The sequence below is a fragment of the Leuresthes tenuis genome, unplaced genomic scaffold, assembly GCF_036924035.1.
Source record: "Leuresthes tenuis unplaced genomic scaffold, fLeuTen1.0.hap1 SCAF_13, whole genome shotgun sequence".
Lineage (NCBI taxonomy): Eukaryota > Metazoa > Chordata > Actinopteri > Atheriniformes > Atherinopsidae > Leuresthes > Leuresthes tenuis.
In genome coordinates this window covers 21837878-21862555 of record NW_027325367.1, presented here as the reverse complement: position 1 = coordinate 21862555, position 24678 = coordinate 21837878, and the positions used below count along the sequence as shown (strand labels likewise).

Here is a 24678-nt window from a genome sequence, read left to right as displayed (position 1 = left end):
AATCAAAAGAACCATGTACGCCATACTGCAAAGATTCTGGTGGGCCTCCATGGAACATGAGGTCCGAGAGTATGTGGAGGCATGCCCTGTCTATGCCAGAAACAAGACCTCCTCCCATGCTCGAATGGGGCTGCTGCAACCTCTCAACCGTGGGCTGAGATTTCTTTGGACTTTGTCATGGGACTCCAGGTCTCCCAAGGTAACACTACTGTTCTTACAGTGGTGGACAAATTCTCTAAGATGACTCATTTTATTTTCTTGCCTAAACTGCCATCTGCCAAAGAGACCGCAGAAATCATGTTAAAAAATGTGTTCCGTATCCATGGTTTTCCTAAAGACATTGTGTCAGTGCCTGGTATCCCAGAACCAATCGTCTTGGAGAAAGCACCTGACTTGGGTGGAATACGCCCACAATTCTCTTCCTACTGCAGCCACCAGGTTGACTCCCTTCCAGTGTGTCTTTGGCTATCAACCTCCATTGTTGGGACAGAGAAAGAGGTCACCGTTCCGTCTGCCTATGCCGTGGTCCGGTGTTGCCACTGCATCTGGGCAGCTGCTCGGAGGCCCTCCTGCGTAGTGCGGATCGCATGAAGAAGGCTGCAGATTGGAGACGCTGACCAACTCCTGCATACCAGACGGGCCAGAAAATCTGGCTCTCTACATGGGACTTGCCACTCCATGTCATCTCCCGGAAGTTGGCTCCCAGGTTTGTGGGTCCATTTCCAGTGTCCAAAGTGGTTAATCTTGTCTCTGTCCGTCTGCGCCTTCCCAGGTCCATGAGGATGCATTTTACTTTTCACAGGCAGGCTCAAACCTGTTAAGGAGAGTCCCATGGTTCCTGCAGCCGCACCTCCTCCACCCACCCGAATGGTTGACGGTGGTCCTGTCTTCTCAGTTAAGAGACTCACTCTTAACATGTTCGTAGCCAGGAAGTCATGTCCAAGAAAAAAATGTTAAGTTAATTTATTCAGTGCTGTCTCGTGTTTATGTTGTCTGGTGATTTCCTGTTTTATTTTGGTTCCACCCTTCTGTCTGTGCCTGTTGTTGTTAGATTTACTTTCCCCTTTGTCTGTTTTCCCGCCTTTGGAATTACCTGTCTCCGCCCTGATTGTTTCCACCTGTGTCCTTAACTTGTGTGTGTATATATAGTCCGTGTCTCCCTTTCTTCAGTGCCAGTTCGTCTTGTCCCATGTCAGTGAACCAGCGTCTTTTGTCCATCGTCAGGTCTTGTTTTTTGATACTTTGTTCAAGAGTGATTTTCTATTTGTTTCCTTTTCTTAGTCCAGCCTTGCAAGAGTGATGTTCTGTTTGTTTCCTTTTCTTAGCCCAGCCTTGCAAGAATGATTTTCTGTTTGTTTATTTTGTTCAATAAAACATTTATTTTGATACTTTGATCTTTGTGCATTTGGGTTCGGGTCCATAGTTTGACCGTGACAAATGGTAAAGTTGTTGTGGATTTCATTGACAGTGACCAACTGTACATATGTAAAAAAAAAATAAGCTTTCTTTTTCTGTGGTAATTATACAATTACATTAAGTAAATGTACATACAAAATATTGTGTTGGGAATTTTAACTCTTGCTTGCCACTGTTTTATTTCTGCACCAGAACCATTTAGAATTTAAAGAGCTTCTCTGGGTTTATTATAGATGTGATGTAACATCTTAACAATCAATTCCTAATGTACTGTGTAACAGTGTCAAGCTTAATGTAAAGCTCACTTGCGTAGGTTAAAAGAAATCACTCTGAATTTTTTGCCTCAGTTTCTAGAAACAATTCATCGCAATCAAAATCTGTAAAAACATTACCAAGCCCATTCATAAATCACCAGCCAGATGTCCTGTCAGAGAAAGAGACTTTGTAACTGACTGCCGTAGATAAGTAAATGTAAATGACCAGTTATTGCTAGGTAATGTCATTACTCTCTAAACTAATTTTATTTAGTGCTACAAATTTTTCATTGTGAGTTTTCCGAGTGTGAAATATGTAATTGCACAAAGCTCAAATTAGTCAACAGCTGATTTTCACCTAAGCATTTCAAATAAATCTCAGCAGTTCTAACATGCTTCTGTACAAACATTTTCACACCACACTGAACCAGAAAGTGCCCTGACTATGCACTAAAACACAAGGTTTTATATCTTTGATTCAAAGATTGAGACAAAATTATAACAAAATTTCTCTATCTGCCAAAAAACCCCTTAAGTTCTGCTTTATCTTCTGTACTTGTTTATGAAAAGAGACCACATTTCTTTGTTTACGAGAGATAGAGAAAATATGACATGATGGTAATTGGGAGAATAGGGCACCACACAAAAAAAAAAATTAAGAACAATATTTGCTGTATATGAACATTCTTCGCTTAAAGAGTCCCTCGAACCATTTAGCATGTAAATTTCAATTTTTTTCCTGTGACTACAAGATATACAAATTCTTCCTCAATTCTAAAGGCAAACGCTGAAAATGCAGTTAAACATGTCACGTTTCATGTTTTGATTCATATCTTGTCTCGTCATTTCCTGTTTTCTTTTGAAATATTAACTTCCCTCTCGTTTCAGGTATCTTACCCTTCGTCCTGTGTCAAACATCTGATTGTCTTCCCTGATTCCAAAGTGTTTCCACCTGTTCCCCATGGCTCCTCATGTCTTCAAATAGTCTGCGTCTCCCTTGTCTTGTGCCAGTGTGTTGTAACTTGCCACGTTCCTCACTCTAGTGTCTTGTACCACAGAAATCCCCGTCTTGAATCCACGAGCCCGTAGTTGAGCGATCCTCATACAGTGTTATCTTTGTTTGTAATTCATTCCATAGCCATAGTTTAGTCACTGTAAGTTTTCATAGTCTGTTTTGTTCCTCCGTTAAGGAGTGGTTCTTGTTCTCGATAATATTTCATAGAACCTACGATAGAGGAGTGTTGCATTTTTCAGTTATTGTTCAAGTTTCATAGTTCCTCCGTTGATGGAAAGATTTTGTGTTTTGTTCATAGAGATCTTTGCGCCTCCGTTAAAGGAGAGCCTAATATTAAGAGTTAAGTTTCATAATACCTCCCTTCATGGAGCGATTTATGTTTTCTGTAAAGTTTCATAGTGCCTCCGTTTTCGAGAGCGTCATTTGTTTGTTCCACCTCTTTAGTAGAGTGTGTAGAGTTTAATTATAATCTTTCATAGTTTTCTGTTTTCCTCATAGACTAGAGAGAGTTTTTGTTTTGACAATTTTCATAGTTGTACCCTCCTCTAACATAGTTATTGAGGCCCCTTGCTTTGCACCGTTTTGGAGATCCTTGACTTGTTTATTGCAAATAAACACTCTTGCTTTGAAAAGACCCTGCACCTGTGTCCTGTGTCTTCACGGCCCGTGACAAAACAACCAGCACTACGATTGTACTCAATTATAATTGCACAATTGTTGATCATTCTGTCAATCAGAGCATTACAACATTGATCAGATATTTTAAGGCTAAAATACAGCAGAACACATACCTGTTTTCTCTAAAAGCATGGTTAATTTCTAAAGGTAAGAGGTAGAGATATCATGTGCCTGGAAACTGAGGTTTTCACATAATAGTGGTCCAAGGACAATGTGACATAATGATTTAAGAATTTATAGAAAAAAATAACGTGCACAAGTTTTAACATGTCTTTTTGTTTTCAAATTAACACATTTAACTTGACAAAACCTCTAACTTCATGCTGATAACCATAATTCAATGCAGATAATAGTTTTAAAGTGTCCATATAAAAATGAGTGTTTGGACGATTTGACTTATACGCCTATCAGCCATAACATTATGACCACTGACAAACTAAACATTTTTGTAGACCAATCACCCACCAAAACTCTCCAAATACCAATCTGATGGGATCTGATAAGCATCCATGGGTAGCAAGCCCAATAAACAAAGACCCTCTCCACAACCCACAGGGCCCAAAGGATTCTTTTCTAAGGTTCTGGTACGAGACACTTCAGGACACCTTTAAATGTTCTTTGACCACGCCTTGACTGGTCAGAGCCCTTTTGACAGGATGAGGAGAGCAATCTCCATATTCGGCAGGTGGTTGTAATGTTTTGGCTGATTGGCGTATAAGGTATGGCAAAGTCCAAGGATTTAAGTGCAGATTCTTTTTTTCAATTATAAATAACTGCATTTTCCAAGATCATCTAGTCAAGTCAATTTATTTATAGATCACAAATAAAACAATAACAGTTGACCCAAAATCTGCATATATATATAAATATGTGTGTGTGTGTGTACAAGTTTGTTTAAAAGTGCAAAGACTTAAAATTAACAAACTACTACAAAGCGTGTTCAACAAATCTTTTGAAGAGGATGAAGTCCCAAAATCTATGTACTTAGCTCATATTATAGTTATCCCCAAAAAAGGGAAAGATCCAGAGCTATGTGCGTCTTATCGCCCAATTAGCCTATTAGGAGTGGATGTAAAAATACACTCAAAAATAATAGCTAATCGACTAGAAAGAGTAGTGACTGATATAGTTAATGCAGACCAAACAGGGTTTGTGAGAGACCGTACTTCATCAAACAACACAAGACGTTTAATTAACATTATTCACCATCTTAATTTTCATCAAACTCCAGGTGCTATAGTAACAATGGATGCAGAAAAAGCATTTGATCGTATTGAGCGAAAAATACATGTTTGAGGTGTTGAAAAGATTTGGCTTTCAATAAGATTTTGTTCGATGGGTACAGCTTTAATATAAAATACCCACTGCCTCAGTCTTAACAAATGGTCTAATTTCTGCCCAATTTCAACTTAACAGAGACACAGCTCAAGGGTCACCACTATCACCTCTGTTTTCTTTAGCTATAGAGCCATTAGCAATTGCTCTCCGGCAAACCTCCAATATCAAAGGAATGCGGATGATATCCTCCTGACAACATCCTCCTTAACAGACCCACAAAATTCAATACCCACGCTAATCCAATGTGTGAAAGAGTTCTGTAAAATTTCTGGATACAAGATTAATTTTACAAAATCTGAAATTATGCCTCTCTGTATTTCATATGAATGTGAACCTGACTTTGTAAAACCTTTTTGCTGGGCACCAGATAGATTCACATATCTGGGGGTTAAAATAACACAAAATGTTTACCCCATGGTAAAACACATTAAAGACAAGATTTTGAGCTGGAAGAAGCTTCCTGTATCCTTTCTTGGCAGAGTCAATCTTATTAAGATGACAATTCTTCCCAAAATTATTTACCCTCTACCTATGCTCTCCATATCTTTGAAGAGAAACAACATTAAATATATAAATAAAGCTATCTCTGACTTTATATGGGCTGGCAGGAAGCCTAAAATTAAATTAGATATTTTACAATTACCAAAAGAGCAAGGAAGATGGGGCCTTCCCAACACTACATACTATACAACTTCAATGCAAGCCAGAATTATTTCAATATGGTCAACTGCTAAACCGAAGCTGCCATGGTTTGAAATTGATGCAGCCTTTTCCAAACCGTACTCTCCTGTCAACTTACTTGACAAACGTAGGAGTGAATTACCAATTATGGCGAAAGACAATTATCTAATTACTAATGTGTGTAGTACTTGGAATTCTTTACGGAAATTATTCGGGACTAAATATAAATTGAGTTGTTAAACAACAGTAATTGACAATCCTGAATTAACCAGAGGGGGCATTGGACCTAACTTTTAGAACTGGTGTGAAGCAGGAATTTACCATATTTATGACCTTTGGGTTATGGGGACATTTAAAACATTCGAATCATTACAGGCTACATATAAATTACAAAACAAAGAATTTTAAAAATATCTCCAGGTCAGACATTATGTGTATACTAAAATGGATACTCTCAGTCTTCCAGATGACTTTAACTTATTAGAAAAGACTCTTTGAGATAGTCTTAAACAAGGTCATTTTGTCTCCAAATTTTATTCCAAATTGTAATATCTGAAAACAGACAGACTATCATTCCTACGGAAAATATGGGAGACCCGGTTGAAAACAACAATAGACAGTGAAATATGGAAATAATACATAAAAAATATCCATATGTAACAGATTCAGAGGAATAAAATATAATATTTTACAGAATGTTTACATATCTCCATATATATACAGTATATATACAGCAGAGGCCTCTCCAAACTACCCAAAATGTAAGACTATTTTAGGGACAAGACTTCACTGCCTCTGGGAATGTGAAAAGATTCAACGGTTTTGGCAAACTGTATGCAATGAGGTTGGTAAGATAACAAAGCAGCAAATACAGCCTAATCCCATATTATGTTTATTGGGTTATATCCCTGACTCACTAAGATCACATAAGAACACTGTACATTTTCTGCTTATATTGGGCCAAAAGGCTGTTATGACCAAATGGATAGGAGATGAACCTCCCTCATTAAAGTTGTGGAAGTCTTTGATATCAGATTATATTTCCCTGGAAAGACTAAGATTTCCTATTAATGGTCAGAATGACCTTTTTACAGCAAAGTTTGACAAAGTGTTGTGGTACCTTGGAGCTCAGACTGCAGCTGCCTGAAATGTAAGACCTAATAAGGACTTTTGATATCATTGCTGTGGATGTATTATGGATTTGCTAAATATTTCATATAATCTGTATGTACTGTGCTGGACTGTTCGAATTTTTGAAAACGTTGAATAAAAATAATGTTAAAAAAAAAATTGCAAAGACTTAAATATTTTCATGACATAATATAATCAAAGATCACACAACTGAAAATACAGAAGACCGAACATAACAACAGTATATATCTTAAGCAGTATTCTCCTTGGTGCAGAGCTAAACTTCAGAATGGCAAAAAGCTGATTTTTTTTTTTTTTTCATACAAAGACTACACCTTTATAACAAGCACAGAAATAAATCCCAGTTGTGACATCAAAGAGCAGGATGAGGCCTTAAACGTCAGATAAATTAATTAGCCTAGACAGCTCATCGGACAGAGGCAGAGAAAATTAGGTTTTGGAAACACGGAAAGTGCAGTGACTTGACAGGAAGGAGGTGGCAACAACATTCACATGGGAAATATTGTGGTTCATGTTGGACAGAAGTTACTGATCTAAAAGTAAAATAATATGTATAGTATACCAGCAAATATACCATATAATATAAACCACAATGTGTAGGTAATTGATGTTCTAGCAGTGTTTTTACAGATACAAGTCAACATTTGCATACATAAAGACCAGACTGACAAATCTAAAAGACACTGATACAAATAGTACATTTCCCAGAAAATAGAAAATAAAAAAAAATTATATTATTGGCTCTTAGATCCAGTATACACTTTTGCAGTATGCAAACACAAAGGCATTGCAATATTTTTGATTGTGGCTAAAATCAGTGGTCCTAAATAGTTGTGATCTGTTTTTTTAATAAACATAGTATCTGATTGAAAGTTGCTAACCAATGCAATATTTATAGAAATGGATTGTTTTTATTGAGACTGGAAAATGAATATCTGTGCTAAAGAATTGAATCAGACTGAACTAAATAAAATAGAATTAAATCTAACCAAATCGTTCTTTTTAAAAATGTTTCGCCCCTGAATCATATCTTACCCAATGTATATACATACTTACCAAATTATCTTATATGAAATAGATGCACATCCTTAATGGGTCCATTAGGGATGTAACGGTTAACGGTATTACGGTAAATCACGGTAAAAGTTTACGCAATAAAGATTATCGTTTATGTTTAAATTAATCTCATTATGTTGGTGGATTATCGGGATATGTAATAACGGCCTCATCCAAGTCTCGCAAGAATACGTAGCTTGTAACGTACGCATTGACAATAAAAGCATGGCGGAAAGCGCTGAGAGCATGCAGGACATTTTCCACCCCACTAAAAGGACAGAATCCGAGGTCTGGGCATATTTTGTTTTTTTAAGAATGCAGAGGGATAATTGGTGGAAGACAATTATCCTGTTTGCACAACATGCAAGAAAAAAGATGCAACATCCACAGCTTTACAGCCAATGCAAGGTAAGCAAACGGTTCAAATCAGAGCATGTCAACGGAGCAAAGCAGGGAGTGAGCAAGAAGCAGAGGGTGCAAAATATAGTCGGAGCGTGAAGCAAGTTTTTATCAAATGCTGCAGTTCCGCTCCGATATCACTCACACCACGAATCCAGGGGCATGCACAAATCCACCCAGAATTCACCTGCGCCTTCAACAATTAACAAAACTGTAAGCCTACACTTCAAAAATCGTTCGTTGTGTAACGCAACAAACCAACTGCACGTACACCATGCAGTATGTCCCCATATGAATTGCTCTTTCTTTAAAATTTGAACGAGGAGCGATTTCATCGGAGCAGAATACATTTTTTTGGTGAGCAGGCAGCAGAACTGAGCGGAGCGTTTTGGTGCGACTTTGAGCGGTGGAGCGGGGAGAGCGAACACTTAGGTGAGCGAGGAGCGGAAATTCTTACCGCTCAGCTCCACTCACATGCTTTGGTTCAAATACATGTGAGGGACTTCGGCTTTAGCAAGATTGTTTAACTTGTTGATAACTTGTCAATGATGTATACCAAAGTTTCGCGCAGTATCTATCCTCCTACAATGCAACATTTTCCGTTTTGAGACACTTAGAAGCTCCTAGCTGAGCAGCTGCGAGCCGTGTTAGCAGCTGTGTTGCTAAGTGTCTCCAAATGAAACGGAACCGAAGGCACCCAGTCTGCTGTCGGCTTTGACACAATGTAAGGCGGCATAAAATAATGTAAACGTGTTCATGAACATTAGGAAGAACATACGGTAATATTTATAATAGTGACTTAAAAACGTGAGTGGATATTGACAGCGAGTTATATAATAAACTCTCTTTCTGTGCTGGTTGCTTTTCCTTTTAATGTGAAAGTTTCATTCTGATAAGATTTTGGATTCTAATGTTTTAGTATGAAAAGAAAATCACAAGATTTCGTGAAATTATTTCAATGTATGTGTTTTTTGGACATTTGTACAGCAATTGAGAATATTGGGATAATATCGGTAACTGTATTGTTATCCATATAGTTACATACCTAGGTTCCATAAAATATGACACTCTCATTCGTCATATCTTTGTTTTTAATATACTGCATTTTACATGATAATTGCGATCATGGTTGCATAATTGTCAAAAACTGACAAAATTTCATATTGCCACATTGTTGTCTACAACTTTATAGAGCTGACTGATTGATAGAATTTACACTATTTAAATTACATCATCTTGTTGGACCCATCTTCTGCTGTGGACATGGCATATGTGTTGTACATTTTTTTTTAAAGAAATCCTAAAAGTTAAACAGAGATTTATCTTTAAATGTACCCCCCATATTAATGTCCAATAAATTGCTGTTGTTCTTTGTAAGGGTTAGATAAATTATTAGATTATGAGTGGGTTCATTCTATCATTGGGCATAAAAGTGAATTAAGAAAGATAATTCTATCACTAATCATACTATTTGTGTAACAAATACTTATATACAAGAATTTTATAATCATTCGACAGTCCTATTCATAGTATAGACCACTCCTTCAAAGCATTTTTGAACAGATTATAGTTGCAATATCACAGACATGTTACAGTTTGCAAAGGAAACCTATGCATCTTATGTTTTTGAGCTTTTAGACGTACAACTATGAGCATATGCAACTTTCCATCTAATGCAAAATATAGGCATGTAACAATTTTAGAAGGTACATAACTGTTTTGGAGCCTGGAACATTTACCAGTTTTACAACTTTTGAGCATGAATTGTCAAATCCATACCTTTTGAGCTGCGGGCCAATGTGTCGATTAGCCATTCTAAAAAGATACTGTTGGTATATACACCATTCATAATGGTAACTTTATACCAACTTGAAAGCTCACTCAACCAAAGATCAACCACACTAGTTATAAATGCTAATTTTACGTTGGCAGTTATGTTTATGGCTTGTTTATGAATTGTCTCTTAATAACAAAGCATTTAGTCAAGTGCAGATCTCTGCCATGGGGATGTATTGATCTTTGACAGATGCTGCTTAATATGTGATATCAGGTTCCAAATCAGGGGCGGCTGTAGCTCAGGAGGAAGAGCAGTCGCACACCAATCGGAAGGTCGGTGGTTCGACTCTGGCTTCCCCAGGATACATGTCGAAGCGTCCTTGGGCAAGACACTGAACCCCACGTTGCTCCCCCAGTGTATCATTGGGGGTATGAATGTGTGTGAATGCTTAGAAAGCACGTAGTTATCCCCTAAGACGTGCTGTATGAATGTGTGTGAGTGGGGTGAATGCGGCATGTAGTGAAGCGCTTTGAGTGGTCAGCTAGACTAGAAAAGCGCTATACAAGTACAAGTCCATTTACCATTTACCAAATAAAAAAAGTAAATGTCAAAGAAATCACAAAAAAATAGGTTTGGATGATTTTAGATTACTGCATCCTATTCAAAAGCTTTCTTTGCCATGTGATTTTAATCTATTTACAATCATCAAGCAATAATGTTATTCATCAAAACTTAAACGCACCCAAATTGACGAAATAAACAAACAAGCAAGACTACATTTTACAACAGATTAACTGTATTTTACAGAGTATCAGCATGGTGACTAAAATAAACTGTCACCGACACCTGCACTTTATGATGATAAAATTCAACAGCACTGCATGTAAGTAGTAGCACAGAATGAACACAAATATCTCCATATCATTCCTCAGCAAATGTCTTTGCTTTAGTAAAACTGCAAGGAATTTTATAATATTCAACCAACCTGTGATCTTTGGGCCCTATGGTGACACAGCATTAAAGAAGGCATGATTCTGTTATGGAGCACTTTAAGAAATCATTTTCTATGAACACAGTTCAATGTGCCCTCCACAAATTCTGGCCAAAGGTCTATCATGCAAGGAAGAAAACATGTGAACAAAATCCAGAAATGCAGAAACTGGTTTTCTGGGTTCACAGACATTTTGAAATTGTCTCAAATTTTTTTGTCATATTGCTAACACTGAATTCATGATGAGATAATATTTTTCATGAAGTGTAAAATGTTTCAGTATCTTATGTTTTTTATGTGCTATTTTGAATAAAACAAAGGTTAATGAGATTTTTTGGGATCATTGTGTTCTATTTTTAATCATATTTTAGACAGTTTCCACGCTTGTTTGGAATTTGGTTTGTATTTTCAGTATCTGATTTTAAAAATTAAGGATTCGATTATTTTGATATACTAACCATACTTTACCTCTAACCCAATATCAGGAGTCTGTCAGTTTGCAAAAGCATGTTGGATGTCTTCACTGGTCTGCTCACACACTGACACACTATGTGCAGTTCATACTGCTGTGACATCTCAGTGCAAGGAACAACCTGCCATTCAGAAGACCCAGCATGTGATACTGAATTTGGGTTTATATCAGCCTGAGGCCACATTAAAGATGTGCCAGACAGAAATGGAGCAACTGTACCATAGTACCTCATAATCTAATCAACTTGAGTTCAGTAAGTAGCTTCATAACACTGCATATATTCATATTTTGTAACATTTATGTAACAGTGCTATGAGTGCTGAGATGCATTTTCTGTTTACAAAAGGCATATGTTATGCAGCCAGATCCCAGAACAGTTGGACTGTGATTTACATGTGGTATAGCAACATGTATGTGTGCAGGAGATTTTTTTTTTTTCAATTAAAATCTAAACTGATCAGACATGTAAAATTCCTTCTGCATAGCACATCCTCAAGTATGTGTTGGCCCTCTGAATATCATTGTTGAGCTGTATGTCTTTGTGCTGAATCTGGACATATTTAGTCAGGGGTGATACACCTGCATATGTGCAGTCAATATACAGGCAGGCAAAACACCTGAGAGCCAAAACAGCTACTGTGGCGGTGCCACAGTGCAGCCAGGAACCGGCAAGGAGACACTGCATTTAAAAAAAAATTTTAAAAAAAGAAGAAAAAAAAAAGGATATCCCTGTGCGCGTGTGTTGGGTACATATGTAAGAGGGAAAACCAGAGCAGAGTAGTCTGGGGCTACATGCAGCCAATCAATTCACCTGCACAAACAAGGGAAGCGGAGCACTGAAAAAGCCGACTGTCTGTGTTAAAGAGAGGGTTCTCTCGCCGGCTGATATGTAGGAATCTGCCGCCCCACATCACAGCCTGAGCGAAGACAAGCCTATTCCGTTCATTCAGAAATTATGATGACAACGACTGTTGGTGCACTGCCTGGCTGACATGCATATGCAATAAAATCTCACCTTTAATGTTGTGTTTGGATAGCTCAGGGGCACCTTATGGAAAGTGCTGTTGGATAGCACAGCCTGTCTGATATCTTCGAAGATGGTGATTATATCATCCAAAAGGCAGCGCTTGTCCCTGTGACTCAAGACGCAGAGGTGCGCGAAAGTGTAGTTGAATCCCTTGTAATTGACGCGCAAATCCAAAACCTGCTTGTGGACCTGCAGAACCTGGTCGGCCAGCTCCAGGACGTTACCCCCGGACTTGGCCAGCAGGATCAACCTGCCATATCTGCCCGGGGTATGCAAATCCGAGTACAGCTTGTGCTTTGACTGGTCGATGGGAAACAGGCTGTTGGCCAGACTACGCTCGATCTTAGCGAGGCTGTGAGTCGGGGCGACCAAAACCTCCAGGTCCCTCTCCGGCTTGAATCGGCTCAGCACGGTAGATCCGAAAATGATGGTGAGGACTGCGGGTACGGTGAGGAAGAAAACGGGGTGCCTGCTAACAAATAAGCCCAGCCAGTAGAACGAAGCCTTGAGCCCTCTGTGTATCACTTGCCGCAGCATCCTCCACAAAATCCAGCTTGCAGATGCCCCGTATCCTCCAATGAAGCACATGTGACATCAAACTCAGTTCCCTGGCTTAATACGATTCATAAGAGAATTACACTAGGTTACAACAGCACTAACATGCACACACGTTCGCACACGCACGCACACCCACTCTCACACTCAACACCTGGAAAACCAGCACTGCAGCAATTCGCGGCGAGACGGGCGGACACACACAGACAGACAGGCATTCAGAAAAGCATCGTGCATTAGGCAATTGAGACGAGCCCGTATTGTCTGATCACACGCCATTCCTCCTTCGAATGATGGAGAATAAGCCGCAAGTCTTCTTCGCACCGGCTGCATAGCAGCGACGAGCCGCTGTGGTGTGCATGTGTGACTCCTGTTTGCCTGCACAGCTCTCAAACCAGCGGTGGCGCCTAATTTATGTACTTCACTGTTACCATGTAGCGTGGTTGAGGAGGAGGAATGACGCTTGGAGGTCTTCATTGTGTCTGTTTATTGTAATAATACGAGAGGCAACATGCGACATGAGAGTTGTAAAATGTTCCTGCAGGTGGCTGAATGACCATCAGCACTAGCAGGAATGAGTCAGTGTTGGCTTCATGAATGGGGAAAACCTAACTTGTGTGCTGCATGCTGAGTAGTTTGTACAGGCCGGGCAAGGTGGTAACACCGGATCAGGCAAGTCATATATATTATACTGCTTACTTCGTGAATATTAGGACTACTATCATGAATATTGTATTTATACAAAATTGTTACATTCTTATATTATATTTATATACTAATTTGCACTTCTGGCAATGTATCAAGTGCATTATACAGCCTAATGCCTGTACCAATGACCAGTTTATTCTAATATAACTAAAACTGACCTAAATATTTATCCCCAGGAGAAAAATGCTAAACAGTAGGATGACGTTATTAAGCGATAACCATTTACTGTCATCCTGATGGCACTGACTTTTAAAAGTACAGAGACTCCAATTTATCACAAATTACCTTAGTTATCTGTATAAGTACCGTTACTGTGAGTCAACTGTGCTATTGAGAATGATTCAGTTATGCAGCTGATGATATCCAGCATGACTCATCACTATCTCATTCCAGTCAACATCTGCACATAGGAGGAGTGCCTGGCAGTTATAACACAGATGAGTTATGCTGGGTAGTTGGGTATATAGGTACTGAGCAGGCATGGATGTCTTCTTTTGGTCCTCTTGAGTAAACCAAGTAGGACCCACAATAGGAAAACAGTATGTTGGCCCTCGTTAATGAAAATGTGTGCATGTGCTCCAAACGGGTACCATAAATGGGGTTTGTTTGGATTTAATAAATTTGTGTTGAAACAGATATGAGGCCCACCAGTGGCCCAATATGATTTTGCATCAAATCCCCAGTAGCACTTAACACTGATTTACTTCCTGCTTCTGAAAAGCAGACGTGTCTCTATCAGGTTTGATGCAGGAAGGGAGGACCCAGATGCAGACTTTCAAAAAGCAAAAGGTTTATTCCAACAAAAAAAAAAAGCAAAAAGGCAAGAACAAAGATCGCAGCTGAGCCGGATATCAAATATACTAAAACTATGACGAAACAAAACAAGACTATGGCATAGAATGAAAACAAGACTATGAACTTAACTGTGGCTATGAGGCGAACCGTGACTTCAATCACGGGAAGGGACTTGAAGTGAGGATTTCACAATGAGTGAGACTGAACCTGGAAACTAAATACTGTGGGTAGGTTATTCGTGATGACGTGCAGCTGTGAACAAAAACAGGTGACTTGAGTGAGACTAAGTGACAGAGGAAAAAACATGACAAAACCTGAAAACATGAAGATCAACATAAAACGTGACAGAACCTGAAACATAAGAATAATCAAAACATAGACCGTGACAGTCTCTGCTCCCTCCTACTGCTTTATTAACTTTTAAATAATTCTACTTCTGTCCACAACTCTTGGATATTATTTTATTCTTTCATTCCAAACGGTATTAGCCCTCCTGTTTGCAAAGAGAATCGGACAGAACAATGTCTCCTAACCCTGCAATATCAGTGAGCGGCACAGAGTGTGAGCGACTCTCTGTGAGGATAACACAGCTTGAGAAGAGGACTGAAACGCTGCAAGACATTCGTGCGAACAAGGAATTTATGGACTCTATTATAGCTCCTGTACAGGCTGTGGAGCCTTCATGTGCTGAAGGACTAACAGCTTTTTGTACGCAGGATCACAGCTGATGTGGAGCCTCACACTGCAAATCTGACTGACACACTTCCTGGATGTGTCCAAATGACATTGGAATATCAGTCAGTCTGACTGACATCTCCTACTGGAACAGTGTTGATGCCAAACCGAAGTCATTAACCCCAGCCAGAACCTGGTCTCATGTTGGCTGTGGTAGAGGTAAACCTAGCACGAAACCTAAACCTCCAGCACTCACTCCACCACCTGAAGTCCCATTGTATAATAAATATGATCCCTTAACTCCAAATAGAATGTGTCATGATGAATGTAATGCAAAAGTTAATAAAAACAAGATAAATAGCCCCAAAACTCAGCCAAGGACTAACCAGATTATTAGGAGAAGCCCAAATCCCACAACCAAGGTGAGGACTACAGAAGCAATCGACACCACCACACAAAATAGAATAGATACCATTCTAATTGGGGACTCTGTAACACAGCATGTCAGAATGGCAAAGACGGAAATTATAACTTTTTCTGATACATCAGTCAGGGAACTGATAGATATCTTGCCGACCATTCTGTCTAGACATCCAGATGGCTGGAGGATCATTGTCCACACAGGGTCTTTTGATATTCGGAGAAGGAAGACTGGCTCTGAGATCCTAAAGAAAGACTTTTCTATGCTATTGGAGAGACTGTGTCACTACGGAGCACACTGTGTCTCCATTTCAGGCCCCATTCCTACTGTGGGTAAAGGAATTTAAGTTTTCAGCAGACTTCTTGGCCTTAACACATGCATGCATCGCCCATTGGATTAAGTTCATTGATAACTTGAATATCTTTTGAAACTGTAAGGAGTGTTTCAGACCTGATGGTGTCCTTCCAAATTGAACTGGATGCAGATTACTTGGTGCACACACAAACATGACTGCACAGATAGGAGTGAAGGACACAGCAGCGTGGCAAACAACCCCCCAATAAGTCACTGTTAGTTAGTTAGTTAATTTATTTTTCTGACAGAAACATGGTTAACAGAAAGCACAAGTGCTACAGTTCTTAATGAAACAGCACCCCCAAATTTCAGTTTTATGGATAAACACCGAAATGGGAGGAAAGGTGGGGGAGAAGCTGCCTTATGTAAAGATACATTCCATTGAGAGATCTCATTTGGTGATTTAACTTCTTTTGAATATCATAGTTTTATTTCAAATGGTGTTCCTGCAATTCTGTTCTTAATCGTTTACAAATCTCCAGGATACTGTGCAAGTTTTATTTATGAATTTTCTTAATTATTGTCTATTATGTTGTCTGATTTTAACCATTTTATCTTGACCGGGGATTTTAACATTCATATAGATAATATCACAGATGACAATGCCAAAGAATTTTCTTCTGTGCTGGACATGTTTGGTTTGTGTAAAATAATCTACCCACTTTTGAGGTCAAATTCCGGACCTGGTCATTTCTAAAGGTGTTATTTCTTCTGTTGTGATTATTTTTTTGGCCTAGTCTGACCATTTTTGTATTTTATTTGATTTATTGATCACTCAGAATGTTCAAACAACCAGATTCTCAGTTAAGAAGAGGTACATAAAAAATGTGCTCAGTTCAGGGAGGAGGCCATAGCTATGTTACCAACTATGAGCTCAGAGTCGGTTTATGGTTAAAAACATTTCTTTTCTCATGTGTCTGTATTTTTAATGATTCTTGCACTCCCCGCTGTAATGCTTTTATTTTATGTAAAGCACTTTGAATTGTTTTGTTCATGAAATGTGCTATACAAATAAACTTAACTTGACTTGATTAAACATGGAACCAAAAGACAATCTTATATGAAGCCAGTTGATCAACTCACATGTCTACATACTGTGTGAATATTATATTATTTGTGATTTGTGTCATGAAAGAAGATGTATTGATTCATTTTCCAGGACACAAATGATTACTTATTCTCATTTACATAGAAATCAAGAGATGAAAAACATCTAATTTGGTATGAATGGTAGCAGTCTGACACATAGGACTGGCATCCAGGTCAACCGAGTTTTATTCAGTTGGAACCATTTAACATTTTAAGCTTTATTTTATTTGACTTTACATTCATTTTAGCACACAGTGGGGTTACGATACAATCGTGCACCTGAAAAACTCGGGCAGGTTTATGCTTTAAAAAGCACTTGGTTAAGCTTAAGAAAACATCATGACTTTTTTTTAAATCTACCCTCTCACACCATTGGTGTATCACATGTTAGAAATCTCCACTAGCCTGTTGACCAGTTTGATACAGAAGTATGCCTTCAGTGAAAATCATTTTCTTATCTTGTTAACATGTGCACGTCTAGTACATATCCACAGTCACCACAGTGGCTGAGCATTCCTACCTTGGAACTGCTTTACAAATAAATCGAGAACAAGGGTTTCCTCTCCTGTCTGACAAAACACCCACATCAGCAAGAGTGACTGCTGCCACATCACCCTTGTTGTAGAATGATTGCTGGTGAGTGACTTCACAAAAGTTAACTGATTTACAAGAGTATTCTTTTTTAAAAAAAAATTTCTTCTTTCTTTCTTTCATATGTTTGTATGGGGTCTCTTCAGGTAGTCCGGCTTCCTCCCATTTTTCAAAAACATGCATAGTAGGTCAAATTGACTGTAGGAGGGAATGTAAGTGTGTGTGTATGGTTGTTTGTCTACTTTGTCTCTGTATTTGCCCTCTGATGGACTGGTGACCTATCTGAATTTACTATGGGTGATACCATAGCGCCTTTAACACAGGATAAAAGCTCTTTAGTTTGTCAAAACACTCCAGCTCTGATTAACAAATGTGGAAACATGACACTCAGGTGGACACATATATATACTATCAAGGTGTAGATGGAGCCATGTTCCTTTCCTCAACATACTTTTAACTCTACTTAATTCAAACTGTGATTCAACCTGAAGAGAACAACTTAATTTAAAGTTTGGTTATATTTGTAATGATAAAGAATAAATCCTTGGTACCACACAATACTCTACAGCATGCCATGTGGATTACTTAATAAATTTGGAGAAGGACAGTGGCTCTCCAGTTAAAAAAGACAGAAAGAATTACAAACCACAGCTTGGCAATTCATACATGACACCACTGTCTAAATAAACTCTACATGAAAGTGATTCATGTACTTGTTTAAAACAAAGTCATACTGCATCTGTAAAAAAAATGTAACTTTCATTTCAATTTTGTTTTATTAAACCAATAATATCTTATCATTACCAAAATGGGAAATTATTTTGCTGCATTATAACACAGTCCCATGTGATGCTCCTGTGATGCTGACCTCCTTCTCAGACTCACAAAGTTCAGTTTATATAAAAACAACTGGAGAAATAAAAGAACACAGTCCTTGCAATACTTCTTATTTTGTCCAAATGAGAGTGGGCTAGCTGAAGCAAGTAGATGATGAATGATGTTCCAAGTAGATGGTGAAATTTCACATCACCCAGCATGGTTTCCAATTAACTTAATGTAAATTAAAGTGTTGATGTACTTCATTGATTTTTAAATAACAAAATGGTTTGTAAACTACCAAAAGTTATTAAAAAAGTCTGACAAAAGTATAATTGTTTTTATTTATTATTGTATTGTATTTTAATTAACTGCACAACAGAAGACAACAAAAATGCTAATTTTGTTCAACTAAATTCTGGATGAGAAAACATACGTGAATGCCATAATCTTTATAAAAAGTGTGTAAGCAGGATTTAAGAATAAATTTGTTCTTAAGAATTATTAGTGAATGAGGCCCAATAAGGGTATGTAATATAGCTTGTCACATAATCAAACATGTAATTGACCACATCCCCACTTGGCTCACAGACTGCATTTTAATCTCTGGTCTCAAAGCACCCTTCAAAGTTTATTAATCTTCTTGAGAAAAGCTCCAAGTCTTTTTTTTATTACAGAATTCTGCAGAACAATCCCAGTATAGGTAGGGTTAGGGAGTACTGTCACAATTTACGTTTTGATTCATGTCTTGTCATTTCCTGTTTTATTTTTACATCACTAACTTCCTCTCGTTTCAGGTACCTTGCCCTTCCTCCTGTGTCAAGTGTCTGATTGTCTTCCCTGATTCCAAAGTGTTTCCACCTGTTCCCCTTGGCTCCTCTTGTGCTCAAATAGTCTGTGTCTCCCTTGTCTTGTGCCAGTGTGTTGTCTCTGTCCATGAGCTTCATTACCAGCTTTTCCTTGAACCACAGCCATAGACTCCTCAAGCCTGCAGTGAGCGATTCTCCTGCAGAGCCATTTCTTTGTAATTAATTCCTAGCGGTAGTTTATTTAATAATGGTAAGTTTTTCATAGCCTGTTTCGTTCCTTTTTGGGAGTGATCTTTTGTTGTAATCATTTATAGTCACCTCCGTTAGTGGAGCTTTTGCATACGTTTAATTGTTTAAGATCAATAGCCCTCCGCTAGTGGAGAGAGTTTGTGTTTTGTTTTAGATCTATCACGCCTCCGTTAAAGGAGCGCTTTAAGTTTATAGTTCTGTTTCATAGTGCCTCGGTTTTTAAGAGAGAATCCGCCTAGTTAGGAGAGCGTGAGTTTGTTTTGTTATCTTTCATAGCTTTTCTGTTTTCCTCCCATTTGGAGAGAGTTATTGTGATAATTTTTCATAGCAGCAATCTCTCCAGTCATAGTTACTGGGGAGAGCGTTTTAGGAGTTTCCCAGCCTCTTCTTTTGCTCTGTTGGGAGATCCTCAACCTGCCTTATTGTTTATATTTAATAAACATTCTTGAACTGACCCTGCATCTGTGTCCTGTCTCCTGAGGCCGTGAAAAGCTTCCTCCTCATTATCCTCAAATGCTCCTGTAAGTGTGGAAGATCCAGAGCCAATGCAGCTTGGCCGCACCCGCCTCTCACCTGAAGAGAGGGACAGAAGGCAGAGACTGAACCTTTGTATGTACTGCGGCCAGCCAGGACACCTTGCCAGCCGGTGTCCAGTAAAAGCCAGAGCTCACCAATAAAACGGAGGCATACTGGTGAGCTCCATCACAGGTCTTGCCTCCCCTAAAAGACCCAGCCTCACCGGTGAGTTCCTGCTGCCTTCTGGCTCCCACTCCATTACCGTCCTTATTGATTCAGGGGCCGACGAGAGCATTATGGACCAGGGCCTCGCTCTCCGCCCAGAGAAACTGCTGTCGCCCATTTCAGCCAGTGCCCTGGATGGACATGTGCTGGGGAGGGTTACTTCACAAACCAGTCCTGTGTGCATGCACTTGCTGGGAGGCCACATTGAGTTACTGCTACTGTCTACACCTAGCCAGCCTGTCATCCTGGGGTACCCCTGGCTTTGCAGGCACAACCCCAACATTGATTGAATTACCTGTTCCATCTGGGAGTGGGGAGAAACCTGTCAACGGTCCTGTCTTAAGCCACCAGTACTGTCACCTGTTTCTCTTGTTCCTACTTCAGCCCCAGATCTCACCGGTGTTCCAGTAGTGTATCATGATCTAAGAGAGGTGTTCAACAAAGCTAAGGCCACCTCTCTGCCACCTCACCACCCCTATGACTGTGCCATAGACCTACTCCCGGGCACTTCACCCCCCCAAAGGACGTTTGTACTCTCTCTCTGCTCCTGAGAGAAAGGCCATGGAGGAGTACATACAAGACTCTTTAGCAGCAGGGATCATCCGTCATTCCTCTTCACCTGCATGTGCAGGGTTTTTTGGGTTTTTTTTGTGGATAAGAAGGACAAGTTTCTGCGGATCTGTATAGACTATTGTGGACTTAATGACATTACAGTTAAAAACCGTTACCCCCCTCCCTCTGCTCTCCAGAGCCTTTAAACTACTCCAGGGGGCAACGGTGTTCTCCGAGCTCGACTTAAGGAATGCTTATTATCTGGTTCGCATCCGGAAGGGACATGAGTGGAAGACAGCCTTCAACACACCAACAGGGCATTATAAATACCTGGTGATGCCCTTTGGGTTGACCAATGCCCCAGCTGTCTTCCAAAACTTGATCAACGACTTGCTCCAGGATATGGTGAACAAATTTGTTTTTGTTTACCTCGATGATATCCTGATTTTTATTATTTTTTTTCTCATAACCAGGAGGACCATGTCACCCACGTCAGATCTGTTCTCCGCCGCCTCATGGACAATTCTCTGTATGTCAAGGTGGAGAAATGTGAATTTCATGTACCCTCAGTCTCCTTCCTGGGATTCATCATTGCCAAAGATGGCTTGCAGATGGATCCAGCTAAGGTCTCAGCTGTGACCTTCTGGCCAGTCCTGGAGACACGCAAGCAACTGCAGCATTTCCTGGGATTTGCCAATTTCTATCGCTGTTTCATCAGAGGTTTCAGCTCCATTGCTTCTCCCCTCTCGGCTCTCACCTAAGACATCCTTCCGCTGGACTGACAAAGCACAAGGGGCCTTTGACATTCTCAAGACTCGCTTCACCTCTGCTCCCATCCTCCAGATCCCTGACGCTCCGTGCCAATTCATTGTGGAAGTGGATGCATCCAGTGTGGGGGTAGGGGCAGTCCTGTCTCAGCGATCCACCATCGACCAGAAGGTTCACCCCTGTGTCTTTTTCTCTCGCGACCTTTCTTTCACGGAAAGGAACTATGATATTGGTAACAGGGAGCTTCTGGCAGTGAAACTGGCCTTTGAAGGAGTGACAACACTGGCTAGAGGGAGCCAAAGTGCCATTCATTGTGTGGACTGATCATCGCAACCTGGAATATATTTGATTTGTCAAGAGACTGAATTCCAGACAGGCCCGGTGGTCACTGTTCTTTGACAGATTTAACTTCACGCTCTCCTATCGACCCGGGTCTCGTAACATCAAACCTGATGCACTTTCTCGACAGTTTCCGGAGTGTCCTGATGTAGGCTGAGCCCTCTACCATTGTCCCAGCTTCCTGTCTCATTGAATCTGTCACTTGGGAGATCGAGGAGAGGTGTGCGCTGCCACTGAAGACCAGCCTGGTCCTACTTCCTGTCCCCCTAACGGTTTGTTCCGGTTCAGCTCCGCTCCACTCCGATGTGCTTCACTGGGGGCATGCTTCTCAGCTCACCTGTCACCCTGACATTATGCGGACCCGAGACTTCCTGCAGCAGCGCTTCTGGTGGTCATCACTGGAGGAGGATGGCCGAAGCTTTGTCAACGCCTGTCCTGTGTGCAACCAGAACAAGTCCTCTCGTCATCCTCCAGCCGGCTTCCTGCACCCGTTGCCTGTTCTTCATCACCCCTGGGTCACATATCTCCCTGGACTTTGTAACTGGCCTACCTACATCCAAGGGCCAGACTTCTATCCTCACAGTTGTCGACCGTTTTAGCAAGATGGCCCACTTCATTCCACTTTTCCAAGCTTCCCTCTGCCAAAAAGACTGCTGAACTGGTTCTCCAACAAATCTGTCGTCTCCATGGACTGCCCTCTGTCTCTGACCGGGGGCCCCAGTTCACATCCATGTTCTGGAAGGAGTTTTGTAGCCTTACTGGGGCCTCTGTCAGTCTGGCTTCTGGCTTCCACCCCCAGTCCAATGGGCAGACTGAGAGAATGAACCAGGACCTGGAAATCACTCTTTGCTGCTTGATCAACCACAACTCTGCTTCCTGGTCTGAACAACTGGTTTGGGTAGAATATGCCCACAACACCCTCACCTGCTCTTCCACTGGGCTTTCACCGTTCCAGTGCACTTATGGGTATCAGCCTCTGACATTTGCCAAACAAGAGCGGGATGCAGTCTGCCCATCTGCCCAAGCCTTTGTTAGCCGCTGCCAGCGCACCTGGGACGAGGCACGCACTGCTCTCCTCAAGTCCGCTAACCGCTACACTGCCACCGCCAACAAGCACTGTACACCTGCTTCCGCCTACCAGGTCGGCCAAAGAGTCTGGCTCTCCACCTGTGACCTGCCCCTCAAGGTGGAGGACCAGAAGCTGGCCCCCAATTTCGTTGGGCCTTTTCCCATCACTCGCATTATCAACCCAGAGGCCTCTTCAGCTTTCCCGGTCCATGAAGATCCACCCGACATTTCATGTCTCCCGGATCAAGCCAGTCTGAGAGAGTCCTCTGGTTCCTCCCATTCCACCTCCTCTGCCTCCTCTGCCTCCTCTGCCAGCTCCTTGATGGTGGACCTGTGTATGCTGTGTATCCAATGTGGTTGCTTCTTCCTGCTCATCTTCTGCTGAGGAGGACGTGGATTCTGCTGCCTCTTAATTTTAGTAGTGCATCAAGGTAGGCATTAGGCAACAAAACATTAAACATGTATAGTGCATTAATTAAACAGTCATTTTCCACAAGTTATTCAGTGCATGAACTTGCGCTAGGCAATATGTCAGTGTTGGGATATTTATGTATTAGCAATCAGTGTATTAAATGTGAGGTAGAAGAGGCAAACTGTGTCACATCTTAAATGTGAGGTAGAAGAGACATAATTACAAAAAACAAAAAACTTCAATGCGCACCTCAACCATTCTGAATGATTTACTCATTGAACAAATCATTATTCAACGTCAGGATGTCCTTTCAGTGGTTTGTTGTCCTAAAGACACATCACAACTTTTTGGATAAATGTGAAAGTATGCTCGAGGTTCTTCGAGTATTGTAGGGCTAGATGTACCCAAAGAGCATAAGAAATAAGTCAGCCAGACTCTGTGGGACCACTCGTAAGTATTTCATCCTCCACAACAATACCGACGCTCTCAGGGCTGAAGAGGGCCGCATCAGTAGTGTCATCTGTGACACTGTCAGGAGAGCCACCGGCGTGTCAGTGAGGTCTGGACCATCTGCTGATGACGAAACACAAATAATACAAGATTGAGTTCAGCCCCTTAAGGTTACAAATCATGCTAATGATGTCCAGACATTACTGTCACTTAGCACTTTTCACACAACTATTTTCTTTGCATATGCTAATATTTTATGTTAGTTTAACACCTATATGTTGGCATACTTTTTGTTTAGTGGAATGCTTTATACTTACCTTTTCATTTATGTAATTTCTACATGTCAGTTTGCAGAATAACAACTCAAGTAAACTTCATAAACAGGTCCTGAGGGGTATTCCTGAAAGGAAGTTCTACAAACTCTGAACCTAACACTGAACTCTGAGTTCTTACCCTGTGAAGTGAAACTCGAGTTTTCAGTTCCAGAACAGCTGATCTGAGTTAGGTAAGTCGACTATGAGTATGTTACTCTGAGTTGAGCTGAATTGAGCCAGGACACACAGTAGTGTGCGCTGAGTAGCTATTTGTTCTGTAATTACAGTTCTTGAATGGGTATGCTACCATCTCATGACCTAGTAAATGACTTCTCAATTCTATCTGACCAGATAGAATTTCCTCAGAAAAAGGCTCCTTGAAGTTACACAATGGACATGTAAAACAACCACATGCTCCTTCAGTTGCATCTACTCTACATGAATCATTATGAGATCTTGACAGATAAGCTTTCATCACTTCGAATGATGGAAAAGTACAAATGCAATTGTCAGAGACATGGCAGGGGGGACACTCATCATATTGGCTATGCCCTACAGTATAGAGGGGTTTCACCGACGTCACGTTTTGGGCAGTAACCCGGATGCGCGGCCACATTGGAGACATTGTACTGGATACATGTAAACCGTGTGCTGGAAAAATGTAAATGGATAAATGCGATGGATAAATGTCCGAAACTACAGAAAAACTCTTCAAA

General features: G+C 40.4%; 1 protein-coding gene across 1 annotated transcript in view; it reads right to left on the bottom strand.

The window, feature by feature from the left end:
- The window catches only part of ptchd4 (patched domain containing 4), a 72168-nt gene extending 59034 nt beyond the window's left edge, over positions 1 to 13134 (bottom strand). The window contains exon 1 of the mRNA XM_072362744.1: positions 12245 to 13134. Within this exon, the coding sequence (XP_072218845.1) occupies positions 12245 to 12844 (600 nt within the window). The 5' untranslated portion in view covers positions 12845 to 13134. The remainder of the gene's footprint in view (positions 1 to 12244) is intronic.
- Positions 13135 to 24678: the final 11544 nt, after the last annotated feature.